Source organism: Bacillus rossius, chromosome 1 (genome assembly GCF_032445375.1).
Source record: "Bacillus rossius redtenbacheri isolate Brsri chromosome 1, Brsri_v3, whole genome shotgun sequence".
Classification (NCBI taxonomy): domain Eukaryota; kingdom Metazoa; phylum Arthropoda; class Insecta; order Phasmatodea; family Bacillidae; genus Bacillus; species Bacillus rossius.
In genome coordinates, this window is record NC_086330.1 from 285912832 (window position 1) to 285929766 (window position 16935).

The 16935-nt window shown below is 40.1% G+C and overlaps 1 protein-coding gene across 2 annotated transcripts in view; it reads left to right on the plus strand.

Annotated features, from left to right (window-relative positions):
* The first annotated feature begins 984 nt into the window (after window positions 1-984).
* The window catches only part of LOC134527688 (85/88 kDa calcium-independent phospholipase A2), an 84818-nt gene continuing 68867 nt past the window's right edge, over window positions 985-16935 (plus strand). Inside the window, exons 1-5 of one of the 2 annotated variants that reach the window (XM_063360592.1) lie at window positions 985-1109; window positions 8809-8899; window positions 10789-10913; window positions 13116-13293; window positions 15932-16159. In XM_063360592.1, the coding sequence (XP_063216662.1) occupies window positions 1000-1109; window positions 8809-8899; window positions 10789-10913; window positions 13116-13293; window positions 15932-16159 (732 nt within the window). In that variant the 5' untranslated portion in view covers window positions 985-999. Of the gene's footprint in view, window positions 1469-8808; window positions 8900-10788; window positions 10914-13115; window positions 13294-15931; window positions 16160-16935 lie in introns of both variants that reach the window. The other variant, XM_063360591.1, reaches the window with a different exon arrangement.

Genomic DNA, 16935 nt, shown 5'->3' on the forward strand with positions numbered 1-16935 from the left:
ATAATTAAGATGACACTTCACGTGTTCGTTAATTACTAAAGTTTGTGACCGGCAGGCGTTTGCAAAATTTCTGTTGTCTGGAGTCGTCCAGGTCCGTTATGCTGTTACTCGCGTGGTGACATAAACGTGTCACAGGAGTTAAATGAAAAGCGGCCGGGTTATGCCCTGCACCCTACTTGGTCTAGGGACTCGCGGAGGGTGACCTAAAAGGGTTTTGAAGAATTAGATAATTACCAGTATGACGATCAGTGAGACAAAGGTGATGACACTCTGCGGTCGTCCGCCCTAGACCGCGAGCAGCGAAGAACTGCCGGGGGGACATGGCGCCAGGGAGGGAGTCATTGTTCCCTCGCGCCAAAATCTCGAATTTACCGTTATACAATATAAACTGGTAAACTTAAGTGCTAATTACATGTCACTCTTGTTTTAATTAGATTTAAGGCTACTCTCAACTGGTTCTGTGTCTATTGAATTTGTGGCCACACAATTAGCCGATAAAACATCCAAAAGTGGGTCTAAAGTTCACGTCTGTTCACAAACACTTCCCTCGCTGCACATTTTATAATTAATTGCTACTATGATGCACTCACGCGGTTTTCCGCTTTAATTAAGGCCCGAGGCCGCACGGGAAATAATTTGCGTTAGCGAATTGGGATGCCCTTAGGGGGCCATCACACACACACTGAGACGTACCATTCCCGGCACTTAACTTTGGGTCAAGATAGTTTTGATACAGACATTGTGTGAAGTGTGTTTTTACTTTCATTGGTGTGAATGAAACCAATAAAATTTAATAAAATTTTGAATTCATAGCATTTTTCGCGCGGCCTACTGCCAGTTTTAATGCACTGAGTTGTTGCTAAAAGCATATACAGAAAATCTGTCGACCCATTTATAAAAAGTGGACAGTACCTTTTGCAGAGAAAGCTTAAGTATATTTATAAATATTGTAGTGATAAAACTTTAATTTTATTGTCAATAAAGAGCTCTGACTTTTAAATGTTTACGGCAAATGTTTTTGTTCAGAGGTTTTTTTCTTGGAAACTATCATGGTTGATTACTGATGTATTGTGTTGCTGTTTCGCATATACATATGGAAGTTGGCCGAGGTATACCCGCAAATATTGATACATGCTTCGACGCTTGCTTGTTATAATGCCAGGAAAAAGGCCAGGATGACAGTTTGAACCATTAGATTTTGTTGGGGTGACGAAGTTGTTTCGTGAAATATGACTTCTTGGTTGAGCAACATTACGACAGCGGGCGATTTCGTTAGAAATTTTCTTAGTTTTGAACAACCACCGTCTAGAGTACTGCAGGTAAAACCAGGAAATTACAGCGATAAAATTATTCATTGCCGAGAGGATGCCCTTGTGTTATATCAAACGACTGACACTCAAGCACGGGTTGACGTGTTTGAAATCGTTCTCCATCGTCCGTGCACAGAAACTTTGGAACAGTCGTTTAGGTAAGTAAAGAGTGTACGGTGTCATCGCTTGCGGACAATACTGAACTTGCGTAAAGCGGAGATAGGTTATTGTTGGAAAGTCGTATGTAAGCTGCGCTGTAAACAGTTTTGGTGGTAGTTTACAACGCGATACCTGAGCTTTTCTTGGCAGGACAGGAAGGGCGTGGAATGTTTTGATAATAATAATAATAATAATTTAAATTAGCTGCAATTGGGTACAAAGTGCCCGGTGGCAAGCATTCTCCCTACTTCCCCCTCACTCTCCTTCTGAACTGGTCCACACTCCCAGCCGCCACACACTCCTCCTCCAGCCTATTCCATTCCCCTACTGTCCTCACGACCATCACATTTTTTCCCCTTTCTGTTCTCCTCCTCTCTTTGAAAACCTTCCTAGTATTTTCCTTTCTACTTCTAGGCATTCCCATTTTGACTTTGCCCCCCAGCTCTCCCCATCCTCCCACTCCACTCAGCACCTGGTACATCTTGACCAATCTCTCCTTCTGTCTTCTATCCTTTAAGCTCTCCCATCTCATTCCTATCATCATCTCTGTGGTACTGCACTCCCCCTTCCCTTCTCTGTCCGTTCTCCTCCACTTGCTCTTCACCCATCTAGCTGCTCTCCTCTGCACCCCCTCCAGCTCCCTCTCAAGAACTGCCGTGTATGGGTTCCACACTGCTGCGGCATACTCCAGCATGGGGCGGACCATAGTTTTATAGGCCTTGTCACGTATGCTGCTGCTTCCCCCCCTGAGCACTCGTCCCAGCATGCCCAGGGCCTGTCGGCTCTTCTTCACTACCTTGTCTACATGCTCCCCCCACCCCAGGTTACCCTGCAGCACCACCCCTAGATATTTATAGCTGTCGGCCTCACTTATCACGTCTCCCCTCCAGCGATATTCCCTCCTGACAATCTTCCTCTTCCTGGTAAACCTGACCACTTTCGTCTTTCCCACATTTATTTTCATACCATTATTTTCCACCCATTCTTCCAGCCTTTCCAGATCCTCCTGTAACCCATTTCTCTCCGCATCCATGTAAACCACGCAGTCGTCTGCAAAAAGCCTAATATGCCCTTGTATCTTCTCTCCAATATCATTCATCATTATGGTAAAGAGAAGTGGGCCAAGCACACTGCCCTGCGGCACCCCTGATGTAACCCTTCCTTCCTCCGATAACTCCTCCTCCACACGTACCCTCTGTGTCCGGTTACTTATGAAGTCACCAATCCAACCCACCACCCTCCACTTTTTTCATAATTTTTTCGTGAGGAACTTTATCGAATGCTTTTTCAAAATCGATGAAGCAGGCATCAATCTGTAGACCATTATCTACCCCCTCCACCAGCTCCTCCAACAGTCCAGCCAGCTGAGTCTCACATGAATATCCCCTTCGAAATCCATGCTGTCTCCTGTCAATCCACTTTCTACCATCCAGCTCCCCTACCACATGCCTGTGCACTAACCTCTCCATCACCTTGCCCACCGCCGACGTGATACTAACAGGTCTATAGCTGGCTGGGTCCTCTTTGCTACCCCCCTTCTTGTATATCGGTACCACCACCGCCTCCTTCCATTCTTGCGGCAACTTGCCCTCCTGCATCGATCTACTGAATAGCAGCTCCAGGTACTTCACCATGGCTTGCCCCCCCAGCTTTATCATCCCATTCCCTATGCCATCCTTACCTATGGCTTTCCTGCTGTCTAACCTTTTCACTACTTTCTCAATTTCTTCCTTCCTGATCTCAAGCCGTTTCTCGTGTCGCCCTGTACTATGCTCAGCATGTTTCCTTTCCCACTGTTTTCCCTTCTCGAACACTGACATGTACTGCATGGCCAACAAGTTTGCCTTTTCCTTGGATCCCGCTGCAATTTCACCTTCCTGATTCCTCAAAATTGGTACCCCTGTCCCTGTGCCCTTCGTGCTTCTAACAAACCCGTATAGCTTTTGCCAGTTGCCTTTTGTCCCCTGTACCATCAGGTCCCCGAGATAGGCCTCCTTCGCCTTCTTTATCTCTCTATTCAGTTGTTTTCCTATTTCTTTCAGCTCCTCTGTTACAGTCTTCTTTCCTTCCTTTTTCCCCAGCGCATATAACAGTCTACCCTTCCTCTTGAGTTTCCGAATTTCCCTTCCATAATAAGGTGGGTCCCCTCCCACATTAATCCTCTTTTTAGGTACGTATTGCTCTTGAGCATCTCCCACCACCTTTTTGAAATCCTTCCACAGTTCCTGCACATCGATGCCTATGCTCCACTGGTCGAATCTCTCTTCCAGGAACTCCTCCACCCTTGTCTATACTGCCCTCCCATACAACCATATTTGCCTGCTGCTGCCTTTCATGACCTTCTTGTCCAGGCAAATCTCCACAATGGGAATATTGTGATCGCTTATCCCATCCACCACTTTAGAGTGAGTGGCTAGCTCCTCGGGTCTTACCAGCACTACATCCAATATTGAACCGCCAGCTCCCCCACCCATCCTAGTTTCCTCTACCACCACCTGTTGTAACCCCATGTTCACCAGTTTAGTTGCCCTCCGTTGTCCCAGTGGCCCCACCAGTTCCTTACCACACTGCCATTTGACCCCTGGAAGGTTGAGGTCACCTGCTACAACTACCATGCTGTCCTCCTTCAGCATATCAAGCCTTTCGAGTACAGCCTCCACCTCTGTTCCCCCATCACCCGGCAGCCTGTACACCGCAAACAGCTGCATTTTCCTCTTCTTCCCTGAGATCTCCAAGTGAAGTATTTCTTCCTTTTCTCCCATCCACTTTACTTCTGCATCTAACTCCCCCCGAACAAGAACCATTATCCCACCCCCTCTCCTGTTTCTATCCCTTCTGAAAACTATGTAACTCCCTCTCCTTATTTCGTTGTCTGCAACATCCTCATCCAGCCATGTCTCTACTGCCACCACTATATCTGCCCCATAGAGCTCAACCACTGTCCAGAACTTGTCCACTTTGTTTAGGATACTCCTGCAGTTAACAACCATTATATTTACTCTCTCCCTTTTTTTCCTACCCTCTTCTCCTGTTTCTATATGCACCCTCCCCTCCCCATCCTGTTTTTGTCTTTCCCTCCCTCTCTCCATCCCTTCTTGATTATTTCCCCTGCCTCCCCCCTCCCCCCCATCTTTCTCACTTCATTCCTTCCTACTAGCTGCACCCTACCTTTGACCTCCCCCCTACCCCGTTTCCCTGCCCCATGTTACCCGCTCTTAAACCGTCTATCATCACCTGCGTCAGGATTCCCATGCCTTCCCTATTCAGATGGATTTGATCCCTTGCCATGTGTCTCATCTGAAGTCTACTCCTTGCGCTGATGTAGTTTGCTCCCCACTCCTGACACTGCTTCAGCATGATGGCTTCCGCAGCCCTGAGCTTGTGGATAGGCACACCCCTCCTAGGCAGCACTCCACTCACCAGGATGTCTCCCCTCACTTTCCTTTTTAACTCACAAAGCATTCCCTTCATGTCCTCCTCAAACTTTCCTGGTCCTCCCCCTCTAACAAGGTCATTTGTGCCCACATGCACAATCACCTTCCTTATTCCGTCAAGCTGGCTAGCCTTAACTCTATCTCTTACATCCTCCAACCTCTCACCACTCCTCCCTGCCTTATACGCCCCCGGTATGTTTACATATCTGAGCATCGAATCCCCGAATAATGCCACCTTTACGCTTCCGATTCCCCTACCTTCCATAGTCCCCTCATTCCCATCCCCTTTATTTGACTTATCTTCCTTTAGCCTGCCTGTGTCCTCTCTGGCTACCTCAGCCCATGATTTCTCTTCTCCCTTTTTGGTTCCGTCATTCTTGCATTTCGTCCCCTCCATTTTGCTTACCCAGTCATCCCTACCTTCCCCCTCGATTGTATCTTTCCACTTTTGTATCTGACCCTCTAGCGCTACCTTTTGCTTCCGCAAGTTGCTGACCTCTTCCTCCAGATCCCTAACCTTCCCGTTTTGCTTGCGTAGTCTGTCAATTTCTTTTCTCCCCTCCTCCAGTTCCCCCCTTAACATCCACACTTCATTCCTCAATTCAGCCTCCTTACTCCTAGTTTGCCCCAATGCCGTACTTTTTTCATCTCTTGCATTTACCGCCAGTCCCTGCCCCTCCTGCATCCTGTCTGCTTTCCCTGCTTCATGCTTCTCTCCTATTCTTGCCCTTAACACTTCCTGCTGGAGGTCACCCATGTTCCCCTCCAGAGTTTTCACCTTATGTCTTAGTTTATCCACTTCCTCCTCCATTCTCTCCTCCCAGTTTTGGGTGTCCACTTCCCTTTTGGTACCTTTTATTAGCCCTTCCAGGTTTTTCTCTCTCCCAACTAGTTCCCTCTCTACATCTCCCTTCCAGGTACTCCACTCCTGCCATGTTCCCTTTCCTCCCTCCACTATATTTCCAATTATTAGCTCCTTTATCCATTCCTGTATACCCTCCCAGTTGTCTCTCATCACTCCTCCTACACTCACTACCTCCTTCCCCTGTATGGTTACCTCCTCTCCTTCAAGCATGTCGTTCGTTCCCTTTATATTTTCTTCCTCCTTTCCCCCTAGTGAACCTCTGTCTGTCCCCTTCACCAATTCAAAATCCTTGCCAGGACAATGTTTTTGTCCTTCAATTAGTCCCTCCTCATAATTTCCCCTACATAGTTCACATTCCCACTCCTTGTCTTTGAGACTTTCTAAGCCCACTGTGATCCCTCCACATTCTACATGGTACCACTCGTCACATCTATCACACTGAACACCGTTCTCCTTCCTTCTCCACGCCCCCTACATTTCACTTTACCACCCATCTCTAACCTAATTGCCACGTGCTTGCCACCGACCTTCGCCCTTTTAACTCCGCCTAATGCGCACTCCCGTCGCGTATTTTATATATACACAATAACTCCCTAGTTCCTAGTATGATTTAAAACATATTTCGCTATAAACCACTGTATATTTATTAAGCCCTTCACTAAATTACACCACAACCGGATTTCACATATACCACATCCGCCATCTTGCAAAATACTTGATGAAGAGAGAGACGGAGGGGTGAAAAATGCAAAGGATCTGTGGAGTATGCTAATATGCTAAGGTGAGGGGGGGAGGGGGTTAGTGAATGAAAAGGGAGGACTCCTTGCCACCGGGTGAAAGCCCAATTGCAAGTGTAATAGTCAATTCAATTAGCAATATTGATATCACGAACTACCTCTACATTCGTACTGGACAAGTGCAGAAATATGGGGGTTTTGGCAGTAAGACATTTCTCACGCTTGTTTTTCACAAATGGTTCTTTATGAAACTAACTTATGGGTATCGTATTATAGACACTACAGCGCTACTTTTATTATTATAGTACAGGATACTGTTTATGAAATATTTACGGTGTATTTAATACCACAATCCCACCCAGTTTATTATATTTTGTGATACAACAGTTGTACAATTTAATTGTTTTATTTCTTAGTTTGATTAATATTTCTGGGGTGTTGTAAAGTATATTTCAGCCCAGTTGATTTTAGTATAGATCATAATGATTAAATATATTCTGTAGCCTAATGTAATTTATTCTAGACATATTTTGTGTTACCCAAGCGGTAAATATGTAGTTGGGCGGTATTTGCAAAAAAAAATGTTAAAAATCCGAAAATACCTTTATTATATGCTCTTCAACTTCCTCTTTTCATTAAAAGTGGCGGAGGTAAGAAATTCCAAATACTTTAGGAGATATTGAATTTTTAATTTCATCATATGTAGTTCAGCGGTATTTGCGAAAAAAAATGTCAAAAATCCGAAAATACCTTTATTATATGCTCTTCAACTTCCTCTTTTCATTAAAAGCGGCGGAGATAAGAAATTCCAAATACTTTAAGAGATATCAAATTTTTTAATTTTGCAATACAAGACCTCTGCAACCATTCGACCGCGGCAGTTTTTGTTATTTTGCCGTGTGCTCGTGAATGCGTAATTAATTAAATGGTTTATTAGGTCAGGTCAGTTACATTATTAATACTTTCAAACTAAGCCGACATTAAAAATAATGTGAATTAATTTTAATGGCTGTTTAGTTTTAAAATATTTATAATGTAAATGACCTGACCAAACAAACCCGGACAGAGGATGAACATTAAACTAAAATGGTCGATTAGGTCAGGTCAGTTACATTATAAATACTTTCAATCTAAGGTGATATTAAAAATAATGTGAATTAATTTCAATTATTCTTTAGTTTTAAATTATTTATAATGTAACTGACCTGACATAACCAACCGGGACAAAGGATGGACAGTAGGAACTCACGTAATTTTTTTTTTTTACTTATTACTTGCGCAACAATATTCAAATAAGAAATAAGACTTTAAAATTAGAAACGTTAAAAACTCAGCTAAGTTGGAGGCGGTAATTAAACACAGTTTTAAACAATAAATGATAATGAACTAAATAATCACGTATTAGTTCATTTGAATTCTGGCCTATCACGAAAAATCACGTGACATCATTATCCAATAAAAAAATTGATACTCGTACGTAAACAAGAAACAATGGTGCACGCACGCCACATGAATGCACTAGTATTGTGCTGAAATTTAAAAATTCGATATCTCCTAAAGTATTTGGAATTTCTAATCTGCGCTGCTTTTAATGAAAAGAGGAAGTTGAAGAGCATATAATAAAGGTATTTTCGGATTTTTAACATTTTTTTTCGCAAAACTGCTGAACTACATATGATGAAATTTAAAAATTCAATATCTCCTAAAGTATTTGGAATTTCTTACCTCCGCCACTTTTAATGAAAAGAGGAAGTTGAAGAGCATATAATAAAGGTATTTTTGGATTTTTAACATTTTTTTTCGCAAATACCGCTCAACTACATTTTTACCCAAACTGGTTTAAAAGTTAGAGTTATTTGAAACATGTGTCAAATTTCTGTACGTGTAAGTACATATAATTCAACAGTGGTTCATGTTTTCATATTATTTAAAAAAATGTCTGTCATTAAAATTAAATTACACTTTTAACATAATATGTACAAAAATGCTTAGTTAAAAAACTCACAATAACATGCTTTACACAGTTTGAAATACACTTAGTACAGATGTGATGCCGAAGTTTCATTTGTGAAAGTGGGCTTCTAGTTTCAGTGAGAGAGCAGTATTTTTTTGCTCTTCTGTAATATTAAATCACAGAATATAGTTAGTTAGTATCTTTGAAGAAGTTTGTTGCCAGCAAGGAAAAGTTGGATGTTATGGTGGCCTGAATGCCTGAAATTTGTATGAGCCCTGATTTTAATTGACCTTGCAATATATGACCGTGTAACTTTGCTTTAGGTGAATATTTTTTTTTTTTTTCACAGCCTTTTCCGTGCCAAAACCCAGCATGATGCTGAAGTTAAATTCCTGGAATTCAAGGACAAAATTCCAGTGCTTGTGACAGTAGCGAAAGAGGTAAGCCAGTTTATTATAGTTGTATAATCATTTTCATGTTCACTATTATGGAATACAGCTAAAAAAAAAAAAAAAATAATTTGTACATTAAAAAATGTAACTAGGTGGATAACTTGTAAGACACTGTATTATCAGCGAATCTCGCTATGACTATCCTGACTTTGTTTTTCTCTGGTTTCCTAAAATGTCAGGCAAGTGTCTGGATAGTTTATCATCATACCCCAAAATTCCTAGTCCGTCTTGTGTGTTAGTGTCTCAAATTAACCATGTCCATAAGATGTAAAGGTTTCATAACATAAATAATTTAAAACATAAAAGGTGCTAGAAAAACCTTTTCAGTTTTTTAATCTCAACTCTAAAAAGTTTTAAAGAGTATACAGTGCTACATTACATTTTGATACTTTTTCACTGTACGGTTAACTGCAGGTGTGGAAACTCATTGCAATGTAGCGGAAATAATAATATACTGAACTGTCCACCATCGTGGTTTCCCTGGAAACACAAGTACATGCTGGTGTGGTTCCTGACTAAGTAGCTGGGTGTCTTCAGCTCACTAAAGTCGCAAAGAAAGTAACTGAACTGAGAGGCTTGTCATGAGTCACGAAACTTTCATTTCCAGCAGCCTTTTGCTGACTTTCATTTCATTTGTTTTTATGTCTCACTTCAATCTCATGTTAAATGTAGGTAGTTGGAGACTGTCCATTTAAATCATGCAGGAATTATCTCTTAAAAATTTACTTAAAAGCAGCATGTTACTGCAATTATGTGGTAGATGTACATATTTTGTGTTGTGTAAATTTTATCATCATACAAAAATGACCCTTTATTACAAAAAGTTGTGGAAATATTTTATTAAAAGGTCCTGAAATTGGTTCACTAGATATTTGTGGCCTTCTTGTACAATCAATGGGCAATTCTTTCCTTAGTTCCCTTGAATTGCGATGTTGACGGTATCTGTCGCCATTGACTTGCTGTTAATGCATTAAACAAAAAAAATTCCTTTGTTGGTGGAAATAAATCCTATAACTCAAATGAACAAGCAGAGTGTCGGTCCCCAAGAAGTTGGGAGCCCACCATAATCCTGGAGGTCCAGTGCCTGAATGGCCCCACCTACCCTGGCACACACGGTGTGCAGAGCTTCAGAAGAAACCATGCCATTTGTAAACTGCTGAAGATATCAGAGTGGCATCTGTTAATGAAACTCTCAAGTATATACTGAGGGTGGATGAGTAGTAACTGTTCACGTATTTTTATGTTAAACTATATTTTAAGGAAAGTGAAAATGACTAAAATGTATGTTTCCAGAAATTTAAACAGATTCTTATAGATTCTTGAAACCACTCAAGGGACTTGCATTACTCCTTTATCTTAATTTCTTCACCACATAATGTTATGGTTCCACTCAAATCTCATAGTTTTCCTATGTATAACGAGCTATTCCTTTCAAGCTATTTAATAAACTTCTAGCATTAGCCTTTATACATCCATGGTTTGTTTTTGTTAACATCATTAGCCTTTATACAACTGTGGTTTGGTTTTTGTTAAAAAAACTCATAACCAGGGCTACTTCATTATACCTCCATTTATTTATGGGTCAGTGCAATAGAAAACACTTTCTTGGAGAGTGGTTTCCCAATCTTGCTTGTTGAGTTTGTTTGATTTTAATTTCAAAAGTCTTTTAGTTTCAAGAGCATTTTAAGAAATTTAGGATAAACTTTTATTTAGTCTGATATAAAATTATATTATGATCTATTTGTATGGACCACTGCTACACATAAACACTGAACGAACTATCTGTTGTGTGAATGTCAATTTCTTTTTATTGCTTGATTAATTATTTTCCATTTAAACTCTCATGTTTAACCTCCTTTTATTGTAATTATTTTCAGTTGTGCAATCTGCAGAGCCTACAAAAACTGTGTGATGCCATTTCCCAGAATCCTTCGTACACTGTGGCACACTTGGCGGTGCTTTTCCAACTACATGACCATTTTCAGAATGATGTTATTCGTGGGTAAGTGTGTGGGTGTGGGCTATGTATTGTCATGTCACTTAGTTTTGAATTAAGCAGTTAGCGGTCGTTTTGTGAGCAATTTCTTTAAATAGAGCAATGTGGCACAGGGTTAGACATTGGACCGACATTCCAGAGTATGCAGGTTTGAAACCCGGGTCAGACCATCGTGACTTCAGTTTTGCATGGTTTCCCGCGGTCACCCCAGGAAAACTGGCTTGGTTTCCAACAGTATTTCCAGTTTTGTGTCCGTACTGCGTGCCACTCACTGCGTCTAATGACATCGCTGACAAGATATTAAGCCAAAATAGAAAAAAAAAATTATTAATTTATTTTATTATTTGCACAAGTAACTTCATTGTGAGTAATGTTATCCTCTCTAGCTGAGTGTGTGACCACAAATCACAAGCTGGTATGTATTTAGCTGGAGGAGAGTTAACCAGACCCGTAACTTATCTACTCTGCGTGCGATTTGCTTAGAAATAGTTTGTGGTGTCCTATGCTTAAAGCATCTTGGAATGGCTGCGCTCGGTGCACACTTCCTGGGTGCCGCGTGTTTGGTGGGGACTTTACAGGCTCCAGAGTCGGTGCAGTTATAAACTGTAATATGGTGGACAACATGGAAGTAAATAATTAGAAATTAATAGCTGTTCTTGAGTTTCTGGAATCTTATGATGACCGTTCAAAAAATCAAGAGTGTATAATGTGAGTTTTAAAACAAATGGAAGTTAAAAAAATGCCCAAAGTATTAAACTTTATTGATGATGCAGTTGGTCATTATAGTTTCGAAGAGGGTAGTCATTTCATTTCTGTAATTTTAATTTACTAATACTTTACAACTAAATTTTCCATAGTTAATTTTGTTGCAGATGCTTCATAGAAGCATTTTGCCTGTCTTTTTTTGTAAACAAACAAACCAGTGTATTGCACTTTTGGTGCTTCATGTTACAGCTTTTAATGCAACAACAAATAGTAGGTACTTGTATAATGTAGTCCTGTATTAGTTGCTCTTTTAGGGTTTTCAGTGCACACTGAGTTAAGTGCGCTCGAAGAGGCTATTATTTGTATTTTTAATTGACACAGCTAAACTGTTATAAGTTACAACCTTCAAACTTGAAAATGTAAATTAATTATGGCTTTATTGTTTTCTTTTTTGCACTGCAAAAATAAATTCATCAGATCATATCTCGTGTGTGTGTGTGTGTGTTTGTTTGTCTCTCTTTCCGCCCCTCGGGGAGTGATACTGGCAATACCCATGTGAAGAGGGCAAGCGGCTCTTGCTGAGCGAACCAGACCTATTGGAAGGCGATACCAGCATGAAGGCTTGGTTAGCCAGTCAGGTGCGACAAGCGATAGTTAGGACTGTGTTGTGGCGAGGCGTGAGTGAGTGTGCGAAAGAAGCGGATGGAGGTGGACAGAAGAGCGAGCCACTGTTGAGCCAAAGCTCTAGTGGAAAGTGTTAATGTTTCAATGATCAGTGTAAGACTAATTGTTGTGAACAGAAATCTTGAGTGTAGTAATTAAATTTATAGTGCAGACATTAGTAATAAATAAAACTGTATTAATTAATTTGGCTATCCCTTTATGAACCCAGTAGTTATCCCTATATAAATCGTAACAATATTAATAATGTTGTGCTCTGGACTACTTGGGCGTAATCTTAGTGCTCAAAAATATTAGTGATGCCGTTGGGTTGGGATCTTTTAAGTCGTACCTTTGCTGCGTGTACCTGTGACATGCTAGCAATCATGACCACTTAGTGAGAGAGTGGTGTGTTTACCAGCTGGAATTCAGTAGTGCTAGGCGGGGGTCACACGTACGGATGTGATTAGCAAAAGTTTCTGTTTGGGAAATTTTCTGGAAAAATGTAACCACATATCTGTCCAGGAATTTTTTTTTCGATACCAACATTGATTTACATAATTTATAAAGTATGAATGTTTTCTAATAATTTCTGTTCTGAGATCGGTAATACTGTTTAACCGCCAATTTTTGTTCCTATCAGTTGGTAGAGAGTACATGGGTTCTATGCAATTCTTAAATGTTAAGTAAGTCATTAGGTGGTAAAGAAAGACAAAATGTATGTTTTGGTTTTGTTTGTAAATAAAATTTATGAAATTATATATGTTTTTTTTTTTTTGTGAAAGTATAACTAGTTGGTAAATGTTGTGGTAAACGAGGTGAAAAACGACACCTGTCTGGCAGGCTGCTAAACACGCCGGACGTGGCGACGGGCATGACGCCCGTGCAGCTGGCGGTGAAGGAGGGCTCGCTGCGCACTGTGCAGGCGCTCCTAGCCGCTGCACCCTCGCTCGAGAGCCTCGATCACGAGGGCAACTCTGTGTTCCATTTCGCCGCATCCTCCTCCAGGGACATCATAGTGGTGAGACCTCGCAGTCTTCATTGATATTGATTAGTCAACTACTGTGTCTCGGGTTTATAAGCACAGTTGATGTTGCCACATGAAAATTTGGTACTGTGCAGCTGGGTTGGAAAAAACCAGTTTTTTTTTTAGAAAACCAATCGTTTTTTTTTTGGTTCAAACAAGCTTTTTTTTTACATTACTAATTATTTTGGTTCTCAGCATGTACAAATGAAAGCCATCAGCATGTACAAATGAAAGCCATACAACATCTGGCTTTCTGCCATGCAATTTGAACCAGAAATGTTATACGTTTTAACATCAAAGAACTGAAGTCGAGCAAATCTGCACACCTGACTGGGACTTAACTGCATAAAAGGGTACTCCCCCCACAGGATGAGGATTCTCCATAGAATGGGTGTTTCCCACAGTATAGGGATTTACAGTACAGTTGGGGAATTCCCACCGAATAAGAATTTTTGTAATAAATTTATTTTTTTCCTCTTTTTTTTTACACTTTGACTTCAATTTACTAAATAATTTTGATTTTAGAGGATTATTTAGCTGGGAATAATTTACTAATTATTAAGATAATTTAAATGATAAGATCTTGATTAGCATATAATTTTTGGTTCCTGTAAATCACAAGATACATAATGACCATACTATTGTTATTAGTAGAATTAGACCTTTCATTAAAAATATAAATAGTATCTATTTAAAAAAAAATATTTGGTGTTTTATAAGAACTACTTGGTTTAAACCATTGTGGTTTAAATTAGCTAACCCTGCTGCGCAGCCTTGCCTGTGCTTCACCTCTATTTACTGTACAGTATTTGTAAGTTACAGGTCAGTCCTTGCGGGTGGTCGTGTGCAAACCCGGATCACCCCACGATCATGCCTATGCATCTTCACTGTAAGTCTGTTCACGCTTAAGGCTCGGTCTTGCACGCCATGAGTAGTTTTTTAGTGCTCTGGCTATCAGATTTCTGTGAATAAATACATTGAAAAGGGGGATATAGAATTTGGTGGTCAGCATTAGGGGAAAACCTCAAAATGTTGGAAAATTTTGAATTTTAAAAAAAAAAAGCATTGTCAGGGAAATATATGTTAAGTTAAGGAATTTTGATGAGATGGTTAGAAGCTCATTTTGTATTTGGATTCAGTGTTTATATGTTGCAATTCGGCTGTACAAAGTATTTTTGAGCAGAGTGGTGCCTCTACTATAGGCTGAATTCCACCTGTACGGTGTAGAGCGATGTAAGAAACTTCACATTGTGCATAGTATAAGACTTCTTGTTACTGGGTAAATAGTTTTGTCACTACCTTGAAGAATTCATATGTAAGTTATGATTATGATCGTGTTATGAAGTAGCACAAAAAATTTAGTAGTTATTAGAGCCGTGAGGTTCTGGTTTTTATTGGTCGGTTTGGTTCCGGTTCAGTTTTACATCAAGCTCCTCAGTTCTGGTTCTATTTCTTATAAAGCAAAAAAAAATCTTGATGCTATACTAAATATGAGTGAGGTTAACAAAGATATTTTAGTGGTGTGTTAGAGTTGCCATGGCAATGTTTTACCAAATTTTCAGAATGTTTGCACTTGCCCTTTTTTTTTACAGCGCCTCAAAAATTGGATGTTTTTCCAAAAACACAAACTTTAGGAATTGTTTTCACCAAGAAGGTATTGAGTAAATTTTTTGACAATATATCATTGCCGAGTACTCCATGTAGACTTACTTGCCTTAAGGTTTCATTGTGTTTTTTGAATTTTGAAAGACAGTAGGAGCAATTGAAAATTAACAAAAAGTTGGTTTCAAGGTCAACTTTCATGTCTGTAAATGAAGACACGTTAACAACATTCTGTTTATTTTTAGTGGTATTATTAATAGCCCTAAGTCTCCTCTTTGCAATGAAATCAGTCATGACTTCGTATCTTTCATAGATATTAAGATATTAAACAAAACATAAAGGCTTAAAAATGAAAATTTTGGTACACGGCAGCAGCCATTTTGGTCTGTAAAATCAAAAATGTGGTAGATAAAAATCAGTACCTTCAGGTTTGCACTGTTGGAATATGTACTTTTTATGTGACAAAATTTCAAATTTTTTTCAAAATGGGTCAGCAACCACCTTTGGGTGATTTTCCATGGAATGACCCTATTTTGGAATTTTTTTTATTGAATTGATAATTATTTGGTTTATTCCAGTAATTAGAAATACCCGAAAATGTGTATGGGTGGTTAAATCTGCATCATTGGTATGTTTTTCCCTCTCCTCCAATTCATGGTGGTCGAATGGTAATATGCTTGCCACTGTGTTATTACATGATTGAAGTGGACAGTCTCCAACTATTTAACTTAATGTAGGACGACAATAACTGTAATACATCTAGTTAAATATGTGCAATTATTGTTGATTTTAATGAAAATATCCTTTTGTAGGATAGGAGTGGCCAGTTAAGAAGTGTATATATTTTGTCTGGTCGGAGCTGTTGGCCCAGTGGTTAAGTGGTGCTGGCTAAACTCAAGCCTATTCAGGGATTTCCTTTCCAGGTCCAGAGCCAGTCGTGTTGTCCCCTCATATCCATAGGCAATATCTTCCCGCCATGAAAACGCCCAGGTGAGTCCCGAGTACGGAGGCAGCGTCTCCCGCTGCGCAGGCCCTGAGCGCGGTCAGCGTGCAGGCGCTGAACTGCCGCAACCACAAGGGCCACACGCCGCTGCACATGGCGTGCCTGGCGGACCGGCCCGAGTGCGTGAAGGCGCTGCTGCTGGCGGGCGCGGACGTGAACATCCCGGCCACTCAGGGCGTGCCTGGCTCGTCGCCCACCCCGCCCTGGTTCATCAAGGACGGGCTGCAGACCCACCTCAACAAGCTCTACGTGCAGGTCGGTGCGGTCTCATCACCTCTGCGCGAGAGAACTTTCCTCCAAAAATTAAAGACAAGAACAAATTTTTGTGAGAGTCGCCTAAACTAACCTACCTTTTAAACAGAAAAAAAAAAAAATGGCGGATGCACAATTACTAGCACAAGGTTATGTACTGAATTAGGATAAAACCGAAAAAATCCCGCAAAGCATGTTCAAAACAACATATAGCACCAAAGTGCAAGCTAATACACCGTTTAGCACCGAATGTAGCTATAACAATGAAATCAATCATTAATTTGACATTACTCAAATTACAAAAAATTGTATCTGTCAATATGATAAATTCATTAAATATAATTTATTTAGTGTGAATTTGTACCAAAATGTATGAACTTAATGACTTGGAAAAAAAAATTTATATTATGTTGTTTGATCTCATATCTCTTATTAGTAACACGTTTTTTACATTTGATATGGCACATTTTTCACACACCCAAAATTTTGCTTATTTATTTTTATTTTTCTTATTTTGGTTCTAGACATGCTTATTACTAATTATATTATTATATAAGTGCATCATGTGTCTGTCTAATTGAGACTATTTTGGGGAAATATGTTTTAAGAAATATTTTAGTTTCATATTTGAGCCATTCCACCTCAATTCAGGCAGTTAGCAAGATAATGTGTCAGGTCACCATCTCAGATTTGCTTTAAAAAATTACAGCAGTTACAACCAGTGCAGACAAGAAGTATGCCAAAAGGATTTTGTCCCAAAAAATTTTTTCCCCATGTTA